Genomic DNA, 19,904 nt, shown 5'->3' on the forward strand with positions numbered 1-19,904 from the left:
TAGTTCATTGTTTCATTTTACCGACGTATGGACAAATTTTATCAAAGGCACAAGTGAATACAATAGATATTTATGGCTTTTGGTTACTTGCCGAAAACAAACAATGGTTGTGGCGCTTGCTTTTGAAGTAAATGATGCAGGTGGCCTATGAATAGAAAAATGAGACCGCAAAATATTTTTTTGTTTTTTTGTTGTCCAGTGATGTTTTATAGACAATAAAGTAATAAAATTACTTTGTTGATCCTTCTCTTATCTTTGCACGTGCCGCTCTTGGAGAGGGAATATTACATAGATATGATTGATTTAAAAACAGGGTTAGTATGCTTTCTACTTCCCGACAGGAAAAGTGAAGTGCTACGTTATTCAGTGCCTGTGGAACATCTTCAAAAATATTACCGTTGCTTTGAATTTGGACTCCGATCCCTTTGTGAAATCTGTGACTCTGGCTTCGAATTTTGGACTTTGATTTGAATTTGATTACTGTGTGTTTAAATGGTGTAAACTCTGTGATGAAAATCTTTTTTAACTGTTTATTGCTTTATAATTATTACTTTTGTAATTTTTTATTATTATGTTCATTCAGTGACAAATCGGTATGATTAAATAATTTGTAACAAACACATAGTTGTTTATTATTTCTATCCTTACACTTTTGCTTCTGATTGTACATTTTATCATGTCGATACTAACGTGGGCCGAGTTGCAGAATGAAATTTTTGTTTATTTTGATTTTCTGCAACTCGTCCCAAATGGGCCGTAGGCATATGGGACGAGTTGACGAATAACTCGCACTTAAAAGCTCGAACGTATTTCGTAATAAATAAGTAGAAGAAATAAATGAATGTAGGCTTTAGATGAGAGGGAGGGGCGGAGGATTATATTACAGAAGTTTAGGAATTAAGAATTGTACCTACCTAAAAAGCGTTTGTATCTAGGTCGTAGTAAATACCTACCTAACCTATTCTTTGTTTACACCACGCCAAATACCTCGCGGTCACTTCTGATCCTTAAATATTTTATAAGAGAAAATACATAAAATCTATAGATAACTTTGAAAATAATGTGAGCATGCTGGAATGCCATCCGTTATTCCCGAGAAAATTTAAATAGTCTCGCTCTGGCTGACCGATTTGAACTTTTTATAACCGCGCGGCCACCGAAGGGCAAACCATGGGTTCTTTTCTTGGACACGCACAGCACAGCCACCGGAACAAAACCAAACCGGTTCCAATAGCAGTTCAACTCACCGCGACCACCAGGTTGAAGAAGAACAGCACATATTTCACAAAACTCGAACCACACCCCATTTTGTATGCACTTCAAGTCACACACAGAACTTCACGAGTTATTCCACTCACGGATTTAACTTGTTTACTTGAAGGGCGGAGCGACACGGCCTACCGATTGCAAGGTATCAAACGCGACTGAATAAAATGAACGCAGGATCGCAAATCGCGATGGCGGCGGCGATGGCCCCCCTCGCCCCTGATGCTTGAATCGTGCATGATTCACCTTTGCTCTGTCCCTTTCTCCCTCGCAGTGATTAAACATACAAACCGTTCTCTCTCTCGCTCGCTTGCATCTGACGCCGAGACGTTTCATCTTGTAGGACTTTTCGATGAGTGTCTGTGGATTTTCATATTACGAACGTCTTTCGTTGTTTTGTTTTGAATGAGATTTTACCTCATATAGGTAGGTAGGTAGTTTTTTAGGTATATGAAATTTACCTACCTACCTACTCATTCTTACATATAACCTACCTATGGTAACCTTCCGTAGCGTAGATAGGTCACAGAAGATAAATAGTATGTACCTATTAGGTAGCTAGGTATCGGTACTTGTAAAATAGAGAAACAATAGGTACCTAATAGGTAAAATACAAGATTTATAGGTACCTAACTAAGTAGGTTTATTTCCATGACGAAGGACCCACCCTACAACAATCAATTGATGCTTACAGTTAGTTGACAATAATATTATCTTAATAAGTGCAACATTAAAAGACCTTTTAAAAATGTTAAAAATACCTATTCTTAATTCTTTTTGTTTACCTTTATGTTTTTAGCAATCGGCGGTCTTTTCTTATGCTACCAGCATCGTAAAAACCAGGATATGGTTTGACTCGATGCTGTCATTCATCCCTCACTGTATCCGTCACACAAAAAAAATGTTGGACGTGTGTTATATAATATTATGGACAAACAACCTAAAACTTCAAGTAACTACATAGTTAGGTAGGTATATTTTGAAAGTAGCCCTTCAATTCTAAGAATGCAGTACCTATTAAGTAACTATGGAACATTTCGCTTTCGATTAGCAAAAAGTGGTCTCGGTGAGACCTGACCATGGTTGGTCAACCTGCCCAGTAAGTACATTGGTTGAAGAGAAAGCATGGTATCTTGGTGTGCTTAGCAACCACTCAGGTTTTTAAAAAGTAAGCATAACACTTTACCTTATAAAGAAAACCATGCACGCGCCTATTTCAAAAATTACATTCGGACGTGATTTTTCTTAAAATTAAATAAATAATTAATACGAAGTGGTGTTTGGGGTTAATGATCTCATTAAGTTAGTCGGAAAACATTCGCGACAGTGTTATTATATCGGAATAGTGTATCTATGTATTTTCGCTTCGTGCCAACAAGCCGCTTCATAACTCGAAAATTTATGCGGACTTTTGAGTTATTAATTCGTTTGGGGTTCGGAGTAGGAGTCTGCTCCGAGGGTGGGGACTTAGGTTTCATGAATCATCGTCATCACTTTTCATCATTTCAATAATCATCAAGAAAAAAAAAGTAAGACATGGCTGTATGGGCATAGTTCCCTTTGCCTTACCCTTCGGGAAAAACCAATGAGCATAGTAGCATACCTGGTTCCCTTATACCATGGTCAGGACAATAATCTAAATAATTTATACGAAGTGGTGTTTTGTGGTTAATGATCGCATTAAGTTAGTCGGAAGACATTCGCGAGTGTTATTAAGTATATCGGAATATTCAATAAACAAAGCGTATCTGCCTATTTTCGCTTCGTGCCAAGAAGCCTCTTCATAACTCGAAAGTTTATGCGGACTTTTGAGTTAATTCGTTTAGGGTTCGGAGTAGGAGTCTACTCCGAGGGTGGGGGCTTAGGTTTCATCATCATCACCTTTCGTCATTTCATTAATCATCAAGAAAAAAAATACGTAAGACATGGCTGTATGGGCATAGTTCCCTTTGCCTTCGGGGAAAACCAAAACAAAAAAGAAAAATAGATATTGGGGACGAATAATTTTGATTTGATTAGTATGTAGAATGTAGATTAAATTCGTCTGAGGAAGCCCTGCAATCGGGACAAGATGTCGAAGCAATAGGGTAGTTTCCAACTAGTCAAATCAGTTACTTTTTACTAAACGTCAAAACACGAAATTACTGTGGAATTCGTATGAAAAAGCAACCTGACAAAATGTAGCAATTATTATTACATTTTTCTTTATTAAAATTCATAAATACTTAAGTTAAATAGAGAAAGGAAGCGTCTTTTGTCAGCTTTAGATCTGTTGTTGATTAGTACCTAATCAGAATTTATCTTTGACCTAGGAAATTCTACTCTTATTCTGTACTAGTTACATAAGCTACTACAAACACGCTATTGCATGAAGAACTAAGTACTTAAGTACCCGCATTTCGCCGAGTTTGGAACAGACAAAGTAGTTACTTTCGCATTTATAATTTTGTATGGATTTTATGTATGGCCTTACGCTGTACTAGACGTGACACTGTGGTCAAACGCATACTAAACAAAACGAACTCAAGATAAAAATAAACTAATACGTAGGTACGTGACGTCACACGAAGAATAACCAGTTTCGCAGTGGGATGGGAGAAAGTTCAATGTGGTTCGGAGTTCGTCATAGTATAGAAAAAACAGTAGGGACATCTACACAACCGTTTGGGTATGCATTACGCAAGCATGATCTAAACGGTTAACTACATAGGCATAGGCATAGGCTACTGGGGCACAGGCGTCCTCTCATTCATGATCTACCACAAGAAAAAAATCCTGAAAATTTTTAGAGAGAGAGAAAGATCATTCCAGAAATTAAGTAGTTAAATTGACTTGACCGGTTATCGAACCCAGATCTTGGCAATTCGCACGGATTAGGTATACCTAATCTTAGGTATACCTAAGATATTGTTGGTACTGCAGTGCGATTCTCTAACGTACTGTTGCAGGTTGAAAGCCCTCAGCGTTTTCCGTTTGTCTGGGCAAGTAGTTAATGCCCTCGGAGGCAAACCAATTCAGTATTGCTTTTTTGGACTCACGATCCGGAGGCCCCGGGGTCGAATCCCGGTGGGGACATATCACAAAAATTACTTTGTGATCCCTCGTTTGGTTAGGACATTACAGGCTGATCACCTGATTGTGCGAAAGTAAGATGATCCGTGCTTCGGAAGGCACGTTAAGCCGTTGGTCCCGGTTACTATTTCCTGGTGTAAGTGAGTAATCGTTACATGAGCCATGTCAGGGGCGTTTGGTGGCTCAATCATAACCCTGACACCAGGGTTGATGAGGCTGGTATTCCACCTCACAACCCAGACGATAAGAAGAAGAGAAGGTGCTAAGTAGTGTACCTACTGCTATACGTGTACTATGACGTGGCACTACCACTGACGACTGGTTGGCCACTTTCCAATGCAGCAATGGTCTGCCCTTTGTGGCCGGGTTGTACTCCGAACAAATAAACTGCTTGTCAATGACTTCTGCTTCTGATTTCTTTTTAAAATTTCACAGAAGTCTCGGTAATGAGGCTCTTTCCAGGCTACGTTCCGCAAAAACAATATAGATGGCGCTGTACAGATTTTCAAACAATACAATACAAAAACTCTTTATTGCACTTAAATCACATTAAAAATACATTAGTGGATTTTCCTTCGTTTAACCTTCTCATTTCATGGATAACAGAATAATGCATCTTTTATCTTTCTACAATTTAATCATTTTAATTCCCGTCGAACGGATGTTTTGCCTAGGCCATAACCATGTTGCCGTAAGACAGTCATCCTGAGGTAAAATCTAATTTGTTAATATCTTCCGGGCCTCTCAACAGAGAAGGCGGAAAATCACTGGAAAATCAGCGTTTCCGATGCATTCAAGATTCAAGGAGACTTTTTGCTTAGACAGTAAATTGTCACAGTCGAACGATAGTGAGACGCCAAACTACGTAGGTATTTAGTCTGATATAATTTAAGTCTTGAGTTAGGGCCCTCATAGGACTTAGGCCTATAGGACTGATGGCGCGACCAACAAAATGTAAGAAAGAAAGAAAGAAAAAGCATTTATTTCCATATTGTGTAATGTGTATAAACGGTACCTCACCTGGTTTTGTTAAATAAGATAGGGTCCTAAAAGAAGTACCTATGAACCACATATGAGGCATTAAATTTGAAACTCGTACGTGTATGTCCCATATGTGGAGCACATCTTTGCTTGCCATAGTGTACATAAATTCCAATGTGTTTATCAAAAAATAACATTGCACAGTGAACATGTTTAGCTGTTTTACATCCCTGGCTTCGTGAAAAGTGTATTAATGATTGGAGAAAACATACCATACCAACACATCAATCAATAGGGTAATTTCCAACTAGCCAAATCAGTTACTTTTTACTAAACGTCAAAACACGAAATTACTATGGAATTTGTATGAAAAAGAAACCTATGACGTCATAAAAAACGTGACAAAATGTCGCACTTATTATTACATATTTCATCATTAAAATTCATAAATAAGTTAAATAGAAAAAATAAAATGTTTTTACCAACACATTAAGATAACATTTGACATTATAAACGACGAAACGGCTGAGCACCTACTACGTTGGTCTAACAGAAATCTCGGTGAGGTGTGCTTACTTACTACTTATGTACCTACTTCATCTTGCGATGAATGTACCCCAAACTACCTCGTGACCTTTGTAATAAATAAAAACATAAACAGCCTATATACGTCCCACTGCTGAACACAGGCCTCCCTCTTCAACCTGGGGGGGGGTATGGAGCATACTCCGCCATGCTGCTCCACTGAGGGTTGGTGGACGTGTTTTAACGGCTAATAGCCGGGACCAACGGCTCAGACAGCCTCTGTGGTTTAGTGGTTAAAGCGTTAAAGCGTTAGACTCACGATCTGGAGGTCCGGGTTCGATTCCCGATGGGGATCATTGTCGAAATCACCTTGTGAAACTGTGCTTTGTGTGGTAATCACTTTACAGGCTTCACCTAATTGTCTGAAAAAATAAAATGATTCCGTGCTTCGGAGGGCACGTTAAGCCGTTGTAAGTATAAATAAAAACACATTTTTAATTTATGAAAAGGGGTCTTTATTGGTAAAAAAGTTTAAAAATAGCTACTTGCATTTAAATATTCGCTATAAAATATAGGTTTCACATCTTAATACAAAATCACAACACAAATTGTAACAATCACTCCAACACAACCTATTTTTTAAAACTAAATTACTTATAAATTACCTAATTAAATTCTAGATTTAAATAGTTTGCGGTTTTGTGACAACTAAGTACCAATAATAAAAATGCAACATAAGTATAAAATTAAAATAAAGAAATTAAAAAAATGCTCTAGTAAAGAAGCGAGGAAATACGTAAATTAATTAAATATTAAATCATTATTCAGACGATGAACGCCAAATAATTAATCTAAAAACGCAATATTGTAATTTGACTTTTGCGGATTAGTAGATACATATAAAAGTAAGTGCGCAATCTCAACAAATATCAAATAGTAATATTGGTTTTTAGATGTTGATGGCTGCACGGTTTTGCCTTTGCCTTTCCCAAAGAGGATAAACAAGTTAAAAATAAAATAAAAAATAGATTACTACAATGTGACCTTTTTAACACCGCAGATATTTACGATATTTATAATTTAGATTTCGAACTGTGGCTCATGCGCGTGAGTTTACGGCGAATAATTAAAATGACGAAAAACTCAACACTATTGGTCACTACATACCTACTCATTATCACTACATGACGCCAACAACGTCAGTTCAAACAAAAACCTGAATCATTAACAACTTGTTCTTGCCTCATGTCTTCATGATTCATCATTGGTCTTAGAAAAACCCTCGCATAATTGTATTGTGGGAAAACTTGATAACGTGCAATCAAAAGCACTGAGTGTAACGGAGCTGGCTTGTGCACTGTTATTGAAACGATCTCGTACGTTTATAGGGGTTTAAATGTCTTTATCTGCTATTAGAAAGTCTTGGCAAGTTGAAAAAAAACCATGATTAATGCTTGCTGGACAGACAGCTGGGAAAACGGGATGAGGGGGCGCGGGATTTTGCACGATGCCACACCGGACACTTCATACAAAAATCTCATGCTTATTCTTACCGTCTGCCACCTTACCGCGTAAGTGTGAGCGAGACAGGCAGTCCCCGCTCCCCCTTACTCCATAACGGCTTACGGGCATTTAGACTAAAGTAAGACCCACGGCGGTGAGGTAAATCTAACTCGGGGCCCGATATTTTTTTTTTTAAAGAATATCTCGGGTTCGGGTATCTCGGGTTATCGGGTTCGATTCCCGATGGGGACATTGTCGAAATCACTTTGTGAGACTGTCCTTTGTTTGGTAAGGACTTTTCAGGCTTGAATCACCTGATTGTCCGAAAAAGTAAGTTGATTCCGTGCTTCGGAGGGCACGTTAAGCCGTTGATCCCGGCTATTAGCCGTAAAAACACCTCCACCAACCCGCAGTGGAGCAGCGTGGTGGAGTATGCTCCATACCCTCTCCGGTTGATTGAGAGGAGGCCTGTGCCCAGCAGTGGGACGTATATAGGCTATTTATGTTATGTTATATCTAGGGCCCTTTGCCGAGGTTTTTCTTGCAGCTTCTTTTCTCCGGCTATACAGGTGAGAAGCTGTAGTAGTTTTAGGCGGACGAGACATGAAAAAATGACGATTCAAAGTGTAACTATGTTACCTACTAAATAAAGATATGTTTGAATTTGAATTGGAATTGGCACGGGATGGAGTTACCGTTCTATACGCAGTATTGTTTTTTATTCTATGATGAAACTGCAACTCTTTCCTGGCTCTGTATGCATCAAACTAGGCATCAACGCGGCATTAATTCTTATAAAACTTCTCAAATATTTTTCATTTAAAGGTACAGGTATCAGTATCAATAAAATAACGGTCAAAAATGACAACTATATAAAAAACCTACTCAGGCGCCACTTTACAGTAGATAAATACCTACACTCATTAGATAACTGAGTGAAACGAACTCAACAGTATTATGTTGCATGCAAATAATCTTTATACTTTTAAGATTCAGCATGTAACCTTAAAATGTACCCAATTTTTATTTTGAAATATAAAAAGTTCTAAATTTAATTTTTTTTTTGAAAAACGTTCAATATAAAAGATTCAGACTATTATACATTAGTAAGTAGCTAGGTCCTATTTTGGCAACTGTATCGCTCTTGGAAAATGGGCCAGGTTTAAATTAAAGTATGTTCTCTGCAGTACAGGAACTAATATGTGGTAAACTCATTATTTTAATGTATTTCACATTTTTCGTGTACTAGGTACTTAAAAAGTCTTGAAATTCCAAAGGCACTTTCGGAACTAATTCTAAAATTAGGCCCAAACGACTTACAATACGTTATAAGTACGTATAATTTCAGTCAGATTTCGTGTTCGTCTTTACGTACTTATCTAGACTTTATAATTTTGGTGTTGCTAGCCTTAAACTCTCATCTGCCGAGATTCCAGACACAATAGACTTTACATTGTGTCTGGTTGAGATCTGCGTTCCGGCGTTCGAAAAGTTAATCATTGGGCGACAACATATCCGCATTACGATCAGTGATGTGTCTTTCCCGGGAACATTTCTACTTTGGGAATATTCCCGGCAGTAAAAAGACCCAAAAGTTATGTAAAAAAAAACCTAATCTTTAGGCAGAGTACGGTTACGAGTACTAATATGTAAACACTTTGGGACCATGTCACATTAACTTTTTTGACAAATTAAACCGTAAGTCTCATTAAACGTCAAATATGATAGTGTGACAGGGTTCTAAACTGGGTACATGATATTTCTCATGACTGTACGGTAACGAGCATTAATATGTATACACTTTGGGACCATGTCACATTAACTTTTTTGACAAATTGAACTGTAAGTCTCACTAAATGTCAAATATGTTAGTGCGACAGAGTCCTAAAGTGGGTACATTGCTCATGACTGTCGAACAAAGAACAATTTGAATAAGAAAAGTACCCAGTGTCCTTACTATAAAAGAGTTTTTACAACAGGAATATTCCCGCTCTGGGAACATTCCCGTGAACGGCTCATCATTGGTTGCGATACCACACTTGTCTGGTATCTTGACCATCTTTGTCGAAGACTAAGAAATTATGTCTTTCTTTCAATCATACTTTAAATTTTTCTTTACTTATGGCTCCTAACTAAATCTACTAATACTTGGGCAGGGTGGGGGCGGGGGCCGTTGGGGCGGCCAGCAGGGAGTCGTCTGGTGCTGCGAAGGTGGACTCCCTGAGGGTAGAACGGACGGACGCTCGTCGCTTCTCCTTGATGGCGTGCGACAGGAAGAAAGTGCAGAAGATACCCGTGCTCTGTGGACAAACGTAAGTAAGTCATCAGGAATACATTGTTTGAGGTTTCTCCAAGGTCATCAGACATCCCGTGATCATGGCACTTGTAACAGTGTTGAAATATCGGGAGTCTCATATCCCTGATTATAATGCGGTAAATACCCGGTATTTGTGAATGTGATTCTTATTAACAAAATCTGGCAATTGACACGCTAGTTACAAAAGTGTTCTTCTCGTGTGGGTTGTGAGGTGGAATACCAACCTCATCAACCCATCATGAGGTTAGAAATAGAAATAGAAATAGAAATACTCTTTATTTGCTTTTGAAAAGGGTACATTAATAGATGGATGCTCATAAAAGTCCCTCCTTATCAGCTATCAACAATAGCATGCAAATATTGTTACAGAAACTTTTCCAATAATTATCATTTATATAATTAAGAAGTGTTAATTGAAAGAAATCCGAGGTTTGTTAAAGAAAATTACGTCAGACTGTTGAATTTTTGATAAAGTCGCTTTGTTTGTCTTCACTATATGGCGAAGATATCCTCCATAATGGTTAGCTATGTTAAAAGATTGTTTAAAGTTGTGAATAAAGGGTTCGTTATATTTTAGTTTCGGAAACAATACGTTTCGGTTACAAAATATAACAAAGCACAACAGTAACTGGACACCGAATAGCGAGTGCGGTACGCCCAAACACCGCGTTCCAATGTTCCACATTTGAAATAACAAAATGGCCGACGGCTCCATAGAGACTGTAACTTAAATAGTTCGGATTATTTTGAAGTAAGTACTTAAGGTTTCAAGTGCCTAAGTTATGTGCCATACCTAAGTATCTTGGATTTTTGTGATCAGGAAAATCAAATCAAATAATATATACTGAATTGCACACAACCAAAACATACAAACATTTTTAAAACATTTAACAACAGTACCTACAAATGGGCTATAATATTGGGTTATAATTTCAAACGCACTGGTGAGGAGGGGATTTAAAGTGAGCTGATTAGCATGTCTATGGATCAGTATCGTATATTACTAGGTACCTACTTATTCCTATTACATTTACTTATAACCCATACATTTTTCTCGTTTTGCACGAAAGACGCTAACCTAACCTAAGTAATTTGATTAAGATTTGATTTTGATTTGATTTTGATTTGTTATTGATAGTGGGTTTTTACAGTAGAAACGACTGCAATCTGACTCTCCACCTCAAACCGGGTGCCCTCAGGCCTGTTGTCTTAGAAATCTACAACAAGTCTTGTAAAAAAAATACATTTCAACCAAAAGGGAAAAGCCCATCCCAGGTTAGGTCATATATACCTTCAGAAACACATTCCTCGACACGTGATTTCCTCAATTGTTACTTTCCTCATGATGTTTTTTTCCTTTGCAAATGACGATATCAGTACGATATAAGCCGTTAAAATACATTATAGGTACCAATTAGCATTGAACAGCAAAATGCATTTCCTTCCTCCAAAATTGTTTACAAACCGCGATATAAATCCCGACTACTGTTGTCTTTCGATAGAAAACGGTATCGATACGCTATCGATAGTTCGATAGTATCGATATGCTTCTGATTACCTAATGCAAGAACAATCGATATCGAACATCGATAGTATTGCTTTGTAACGATATTATTGATCTAAATGATCACTGTCAGGATAACTGTTGCCCAAGTATCGTAGTTTGACTATAGATGACCTTGAAAATCATTAATCCCTACATAGTATAAAACAAAGTCGCTTTTTCTGTCCCTATATCCCTATGTATGCTTAAATCTTTGAAACTACGTAACGGATTTTGATGCGTTTTTTTTGTAATAGATAGAGTGATTTAAGAGGAAGGTTTAAATGTATAATAACATCCATTAAATAGTGGAGAATAACTGTTATTTTTGAGGTTATTAATGTGATGTCGTAAATAATTTATTTTTTTCCTCAGCATTGCACTCGAGCGAAGCCGGGGCGGGTCGCTACTATACATAGGACAGTAGCGATACTATCAATAGTATAAATGATTATCAAGGTCAACTATCTACAATAAAAAAACGATAGTTTGTCAACAGTAGTCCCGACGCAAATTTGCTACAATACCTACATACATACATAAACTCACGCATTTCCCACCGGAGTAAGCAGACTATGGATATCCATTTACTTCAATCCTGATATTGCATACTTTTCCTGCTTCCTCCACATTCATCAATCGTTTCATACACGCACGCCGGTTCAAAGTATACAGGGTGTTAGTGACATCGTAACGAATACCGAGGGGGATGATTCAGACCATGATTCTGAGTTAATATCAAGTGGAATTTTCCGTCGCAAAATTCATTATTATTTTTTAGTTTTTTTAAATAATTTTCGATTCTATACTTTTGCGATGGAAAATTCCACTTGATATTAACTCAGAATAATCAGCTGAATCATCCCTCTCAGTATTCGTTACGATGTCACTTACATCTCATAAAAGTACATACACGTAGGTATAAATTGTTAATTCATAAAAATGTTAGTGTTTTTTTTAATTCCACTTGATATGAACTCAGAATCATGGTCTGAATCATCTCTCAAAGTTTTCGTTACGATGTCACTAACACTTTGTATATTAAAATAGCCGTTGATAAATCTTAAATGATGTAAATAACCGGTTATTTATATTTCACATGACTACAAAAGACTGAACCGAGAGACGTCCGGCGAAGTGATTCACTTCAGTAATTAGATTAGACCCGTGTAATTAGTGAATCAGTCAGCTCTTTGTCTTTGTAGTTCTCTGACTTGTTTGTAAAGAAGTGTTGATGAGATATGAGATAAACATTAAAAAAAATGGCCTCCGTGGTCCAGTCGTTGAACGTTGGGCTCATGATCCGGAGACCCCGGGTTCGAATCCCGGTGGGGACATATCACAAAATCACTTTGTGATCCCTAGTTTGGTTAGGACATTATAGGCTGATCACCTAATTGTCCGAATGCAAGATGATCCGTGCTTCGGAAGGCACGTTGAGCCTTTGGTCCCGGTTACTACTTACTGATGTAAGTATGTAGTCGTTACATGAGCTATATCAGGAGCCTTTCGCGGCTCAATGATAACTCTAACACCAGGGTTGAAGAAGCTGGTATTCCATAAGAAGATAAAAAAAACGTAATAATAATAATGAGATCAGAAAGTTTATAAGGGGTCACTGATAAGAAGACTGTACGTTGTTTTGATGAGATCACTCATCTACGGAGTTAAAAATGCCACATCAATGCAAATCATCTCAAAAAGCAATATTGCTATTGCTTTAGACGAATTGCTTCGATGTGGCCTTTTTAACACCCAATTACTGTTTTTGTATTACTACTCCTCATAAATTAGCCAGCCAAAAAATCCACAGAGAATATATGTTATGCTGTTATATCCTCCCTACAATAGGGTATTTGACTGGGTCAAAGATAAATTATAAAATACTAATCTAGAAATTATAGAAGCCAGTCTAAGATGATCAAAAATCAATCTCATTTTTCTTTCCGACCTATTTTCGAATTTTATTTATGAATTAAGTAACAATGAGTACGACGTTTGACCGCTTTTATTGATCACGTCACGGGACAGTATTTCCATACAAACACCAAAGAAAATTTTCGTTTTGACGTTTCGTAAAAAGTATCTCATTTGACTAGGTTGTCGAGTAGCCTATTGGAACGTTTGAACAGATTGTGTGTAAAATTATTGAATCCATGATAGGTCTATTCGAAGAACGCGTGACTTACGGTCACGAGTATTAATATGTATACACTTTGGTACCATGTTACATTAACTTTTTTGACAAATTGAACTGTAAGTCTCACTAAATGTCAAATATGTTAGTGCGACAGAGTCCTAAAGTGGGTACATTATATTGCTCATGACTGTACATGATAGTGTCAGGGGTTCAGGTTTGGATCCGTGCTCAAGCTCTAAACCACTAAATTCGACTTTATGAGTTTGCATTCACGTATGAATCATATAAATAATTGATATCACGTGATTTCCAGGATTTGTAGCGAAGAGTAATATAATTAATGAATATAAATAATACTATACACCTCTGCCTATCCCTTCGGGGATACAGGCGTGATGTTATATTATGTTAATATTACGTAAAAAAAAAAACATTTTTGTACGAGGTATTTGCTTTTTATACGAGACTATGTATTGTAGTTATTCAATAACGTAAGAAGTTGTAGACTACTGTTAGATAGAAAACTTTGCATGTGCGTGTACCTTGTAAGTTTGTCCATAATAAATAAAATAAAAAAGAATCGTTCAATCTAATATCGACTGATACGTCACTGTGTCAATAAACGTCACAACACTAGCTTACGTACTTTGACAGATCTAATACTTACCGCGCATAATAATAATCTATTGAAATATAATCAATAATTATCCTGAACTAGTCTTTCTGTTTAATACTACTTACCAGGTGAGAGCATTCAGCACTCCCCATTAGTCCAGCCAAGTAGTTCTGCCTTATAAATAAGTCACTAATCTACAATAAGTCACGTCCAAAAATCTCTAGCCGTTTAATCTGCAATCCATATATTTCTCTAAAACAAAAGGTCATTTATCAATTAAATTAGTATGTGGTGACACGGCCACCATAACTTATAATTTCACCACAGTACCTCAATACGGCGGTGGTGGTGTAATCTTATTGTTTGTGAGTTGACTCACTGCTTAGTAAACAATATAAGGTCATCTAGATAATAGTATGTACTAGGAATTAATATAAACCTTTACACGTATGTGATGTTCATGTTATGGACAGGGCTTGAAAGCGGTTAAGGTCAAGCTACCGGTATGAATTACATTTACAGAACCAATTTCTTATTGGTCCGTCGATCGCCGAGTCGATACCTACCGTATTTTTTTTTTATACCGGTATGATAACGATAGCGAAACCACCGCTTTCCTGCCTTTGGCTAGAGGTTGGGCGGACAGACTGACAAAGTCAAAAAAGCCATAGAAAACAACTATATATATTCTCGCCCGTAAGATCTTGTTGACTTGTCCGGCTTTCGAACTCTAAAATCCGGGGTTTTCACGCGTCTTGTCATGTTTTCCAAATTTTAGAGATGGCATCCCTAATTGCAAGTCATCATCATCAATTTAAGAGCCACGCTCTTGTCGGTGTAGCATTTTCCATTCCAGTCTATCAAAGGCCAATTCCTTGACTTCCCTATAAGACACGACGTTAGCCTTTTCTTTAATCTGTTCCATGTAAGCTCTTCTTGGTCTTCCCCTTCCTCTCTTTCCTTCTACAATTAAATTTTTATTTTCTTTTTTTTTAATTGCAAGTATACGTTCAAAAAACTCTTACGAGGTTATCACTACAGAATGGCGTTTATAAAGCGCTTTATAATGCGGTAAGATGATTTATCACAGAGCAAAGGGACTTTAAAAAACAGTATAAGGTAATTCCCCTACTTGATTTCTTTCGCTGAATCACTCAAGGTTGTTCTGTATAACTATCCCAACACAAACATTTTCATGTAAAACGTAGCCAAGACGAGATCATATCGATCGTAATGTCAAAAAGTTATCAGGGGGGGGGGGGGGGGGGGGTTTAAAAGGCCACATCGAAGCAATTCATCTAAAAAAGCAATATTGCAATTTGACATTTGCGAATATAAATGTAAATGCGCAATGCAAACAAATGTCAAAATAGCAATATTGCTTTTTCAGAGGAATTGTTGTGATGTGGCCTTTTTAACCCCCCTGGTAGAGAAGCTCTACACGCCCTATACACAAACAATAAGTTCACAAACTCTACACTTTAGACAAAATTTTCTTTCCCGTTTCGTGCGTTCAGCTTACCTGAACGCATGTTTACAAAAATGTTTCATTCTTTCATGTTAATAGATACCTACGTCGAACATTCAATATACCTATTTCACATCCATACACAAAATCATATAATACGAGTATGATGTATGAGATTCACGTAATATGACATGTCAATCCCATACATTTTTATTCGATTACACTGTCGTTTATTTGTAATCGTTTGCAACTTGGCTAAGGTCCCTGGCTGAGAATTATGACAGATGTATTATTCATTCCAAAGTTATAGTACGATTATAAAGATTTTTATAAGGAAAACTGTTTATTTCCTTGAAGTTGCATATGCGCTGTCTTTCGTTTCATCACAATACAATGGCGTCATCGGTCATCAATAGTCATCGTCATCGCCAGATCGGGGTGTCTGTGAGTCTGTCTTTGGCTGGCCACTGGTAATACTCATTCGTACCGTATACGTAGTGTAATACCTACTTTTTGTTAGTCATAGAGCATACGTAAGCGAATTGTATTCCCCTGAAAAGGACTGTTTTGGGGATCCATGATGTAATCGCAGGATAAAGCACCGGGAGATTCGCAAGGAACAGTCCGGTGAGCCATTTCAGTCGAGAACGTTTAGCCGGCTAAGCCGTTGCCCAGGGTTGGTGGTATAGCCGAGCTGCATTATGTGACGGATGCAGCAGAGACTTGGTTAAGGGAGCTTAAGCTGAATATTTGATCCACGCAGGATATTTTATTTTTGTCTGCCATACGCAATAATAATAATTCCCCTGAATGTCGTACTTTACTGTAGCCTAGGTTTGCCTTAGATAGCATTACTTGGCCAGACAAATGAAAACTGAGCGAGAACTGAGGGTTATCACCCGGTACAAAATTTAGGACGACAGGCCTGAGGGTCCTCGGGCGCGATTCTCGGCTCAGGACATCGACTGGCGAAGCAAAGCGCAAGGGCAGGGACACTTCGTTTCGTCGTTTTTTTGAACCCTAATAACTCTGGTTTGGATTATACCAGATAAACCAAATTCTCAGGATATGTGGCCGTTTCACCATCACATGAGCGTAAGGTGAAAAAAACTATTTTTTCTTTGCCGCTTGTTTCTACATTTGATGTCGGAATGTTCGGTACCATCTGATCATCAATCGTCCCGTGATCGTGGTACCTGCAACAGTGTTGAAATAACTGGAGTCTCATATCCCTGATAATACCGCGGGGAGGACCCGGTATTATGTATTTTACTTATTTATTGCCTGAACTGACGTGCGTATATGAAACGACTGATGAATGTGGAGGAATCAAGAGAAGTGTGTCAGGATCGAAGCAAATATAATTCCATAACCTCTACTACCCCGGTGGAAAATAGGCGTGAGTTTATGTACTTATGTATGTTTTACCTATTTCCATTCCATTTACGACAAAAATGTCAAACGGTTATCGAGACTGGTCAAGGGAACGCTTAGAGTACTAAGGTCCTCTAAGCACGCCACGTCACGCCATATTAAGGGTCAAATAGCAGTTAACAATTGAAACTACTTGAGTAACTTTATGTATTTTTAACGTTCTCTGAATTATTTATTACTTATTAAGGGTCATTCATTATAATATTTTAAGTTTAATAAGTAGGTAGGTAGGTAGGTGGGTAGTAGTAGGTTTAATAGGTAGGTAAATAGTAGAAGTAATGAGGTCTTTGCGTAGCATCTGCGGTGTCTGAGTGATAGAGTGACAAAAAGTGTGATAAGACAGAGACCACATCTCTGTCTGGGTAGAACAATCCCATTATCACTTTGATAATCACAAGTCAAATATTATGATTGACCTAAATTGCGACAAAACAGTTTACGTCCAAATCCGCGCATGACATCATCGTGTTTACGACAATTCGCGTTCTTCATGCGCTATATGACATCATGACGTCATTATAACAAACGCGAGCACGCGACGCAAGCGCATCAAAGTTACCTGGGTATTCTGTTATAGATAGACATTCTATGCCTTAGGTAGGTAGGTGGTAAGAATACGCGTGTCCTTGTGTGGACCATGACAGAACTTTGAGGTTCTGAATGCATCAGTCTTTTTTTTATTCTATAATTTTATAGAGGGTTTTTTTCTATACAGAATATGCGAGAATAAGGTAAATGCTAATTATTATTTATTCGACGCCTGTTTATTTCATAATCATGAAATGTCCTCGAATGGTACTTTTATATGGGAATTAATGAATGAATTTTTGTCTCATACATACATACATAAACTCACGCCCGTAATCCCTAGTGGGGTGGGCAGAGCCACAAGTAATCAAAGACAACTTGCAGCCACTGTTGATACGATGTCGTAAGCTGGATATGATGAACCTTATGGTGATAAGGGATCAGCCTATCGCCCATAACATTAGTCCATCATGTTAGAGGACACAATCCCTCTGTCGGTATCATTTTTTCCGAAATTAATAGGGTAATTTCCAACTAGTCAAATCAGGTACTTGAGGAGGAGATGGGCCTCCTTTTATAAATAAAAGTCCGAACTATGATGGGTATCCTCTATTGTTCATCAACATACACGGATAGGACAGAATAACAACACAATCACGATAATTTATATAAAAATCTCAGAGCGAGTTGAAAGTGCACCTGTCGCCTAGCAAGCCTAAATGTCATAACACGATATTTCTATGAAATTTCCATGAAAAACCACACTGTGACGTCGTAGACAAACGTTTTTAAAATTTTTTAAAAAGTTTTTAAAATTCAAATCAAAATCAAATCAAATCAATTTTTTTCATAAATAAGTTAAATAGAAAAGAAAAAATGTTCTTCGTTAATTTTAGAGCTGTCTTTATTTAGTAATCAGATTTCATAAATATAATTGTATATTTAATAAATCATTTAAAGAAAATACATTATCATTTTACCTCTTGTGGCAAACATAAAATGAAGCCTCAGATATAATGGTAAATGAGAAAAACACTAAATTATTTTACATTTTAAACTGAATCCGCTATGCGTACGCCTAGGTAACGGATAGGAACTGTACGGGTCCCTACAACGACCTTAAGGGTGTAGGGTTTTTCTTTATTAAAATTCATAAATCTTCTTCTGTTGTGTGGGTTGTGAGGTAAATTACCAACCACATCAACCCTGGTGTCAGGGTTACTATTGAGCCGCCAAAGGCTCCTGGCATGGCCTGAATTCATAGCTTATAAGTTAAATAGAAAAACGCTTTTTGTCGCCTTTAGTTCTATTATTTAGTAACCATATTTTTTGACCTAGGAAACTACAATTACAGACTATGTCAGAGTATTACTAGCTTTATTGAGAATGTCCGTCAATATGCGTAAGACCTGAAAAGTGAATCACGATCTAGCTCAAATTGAGTATGTAAAGCATGTCATGAGTATAAAAAGAAATGGCCTCATGACTGAAGCTATTTGGATGTGTCTTGTTTTGATGATGCCAATATTGAGTAGGTGTATTCACACTGTTGTCTGTATTGTTATATAAGTACCTACATAAGCTTGTGGTACGGTGGGTGGCGATGGAGTCCTGACGTGCCGGCAGAGTAGTGGGATGATTATTGATTGGTAAAAATACGTTTTAAATTCAAAAGGAATATCCACTTTATTAACAAAACTTCACAAACAAATTATAACGATGCTTCCAAATCCAAAATTAAAGGGCATGGCCAGAGCTAAGCAGAATAATATATGTTGTTCTTATGAAGGTCGGGGATGCAATGAGTCAGCGGAAAATGAAAGGAAATGCGGAATGGAACGAGAAATTCGAAATTTAAAATGACTGACGGTCAGAAAGAATGTGCAGAGTTTGTACTCTGCTACAAACTCACGAATGGATGCCATTAGGCAGTTAAGGTACGTCCATCGCAAGATGAACTTAGTACCCACACCTCACCGAGCTTTCTGTTAGATCAACGTGGTAGGTGGTGAGCCGTATCGCCGTCTGTAACGGTCGAGCCAATCGTGCTAGTGAAAACTGCACTTAAATTAACAACTCATTGGTGCAAGTCCGCTACCAGGGTTCGAACCGGCGCTCCCCGTTTGAGAAGCAAGCCTGTGTACCACGGGAGCACAGAGACTGTATATAAGGGTGGTATTAATAAACGAATCTCAGCTGAGACTGCCCTCAAGATCATGCTCAAGTCCCTGTTTTTATATGAGAATTGTCACTTTGACATGATCTTGAGGGCAGTCTCGAAACTGAGATTAGTTTATTAATACCACCCTTAGTTAAGTATTTTTATTTTCATGGAACTCAACCACTGGACCACGGAGGACGTTCGGTGTAACAACCCTGAATTCTTGTTTATTCATTAATATACATATCAGCATCTCTATTGTATTAAGAAGCTAACATAATTTCACTTTCATACGCTTAGAATTATATTTTTAATTATTTTATTCCTCAAAGACTATAAAGTACAGTGTT

At 37.5% G+C, this 19,904-nt stretch overlaps 2 protein-coding genes across 3 annotated transcripts in view; both read right to left on the reverse strand.

Annotated features, from left to right (window-relative positions):
• LOC126367372 (CD63 antigen-like) overlaps window positions 1-1,451 on the reverse strand; it is a 35,259-nt gene extending 33,808 nt beyond the window's left edge. Inside the window, exon 1 of one of the 2 annotated variants that reach the window (XM_050010875.1) lies at window positions 1,248-1,449. In XM_050010875.1, the coding sequence (XP_049866832.1) occupies window positions 1,248-1,307 (60 nt within the window). In that variant the 5' untranslated portion in view covers window positions 1,308-1,449. Of the gene's footprint in view, window positions 1-1,247 lie in introns of both variants that reach the window. The other variant, XM_050010874.1, reaches the window with a different exon arrangement.
• Window positions 1,452-6,341: 4,890 nt separating this feature from the next.
• LOC126367360 (23 kDa integral membrane protein-like) overlaps window positions 6,342-19,904 on the reverse strand; it is a 41,797-nt gene continuing 28,234 nt past the window's right edge. Inside the window, exon 5 of the mRNA XM_050010857.1 lies at window positions 6,342-9,647. Within this exon, the coding sequence (XP_049866814.1) occupies window positions 9,489-9,647 (159 nt within the window). The 3' untranslated portion in view covers window positions 6,342-9,488. The remainder of the gene's footprint in view (window positions 9,648-19,904) is intronic.

The sequence above is a fragment of the Pectinophora gossypiella genome, chromosome 6 (assembly GCF_024362695.1).
Source record: "Pectinophora gossypiella chromosome 6, ilPecGoss1.1, whole genome shotgun sequence".
NCBI classification, from domain to species: Eukaryota; Metazoa; Arthropoda; class Insecta; order Lepidoptera; family Gelechiidae; genus Pectinophora; species Pectinophora gossypiella.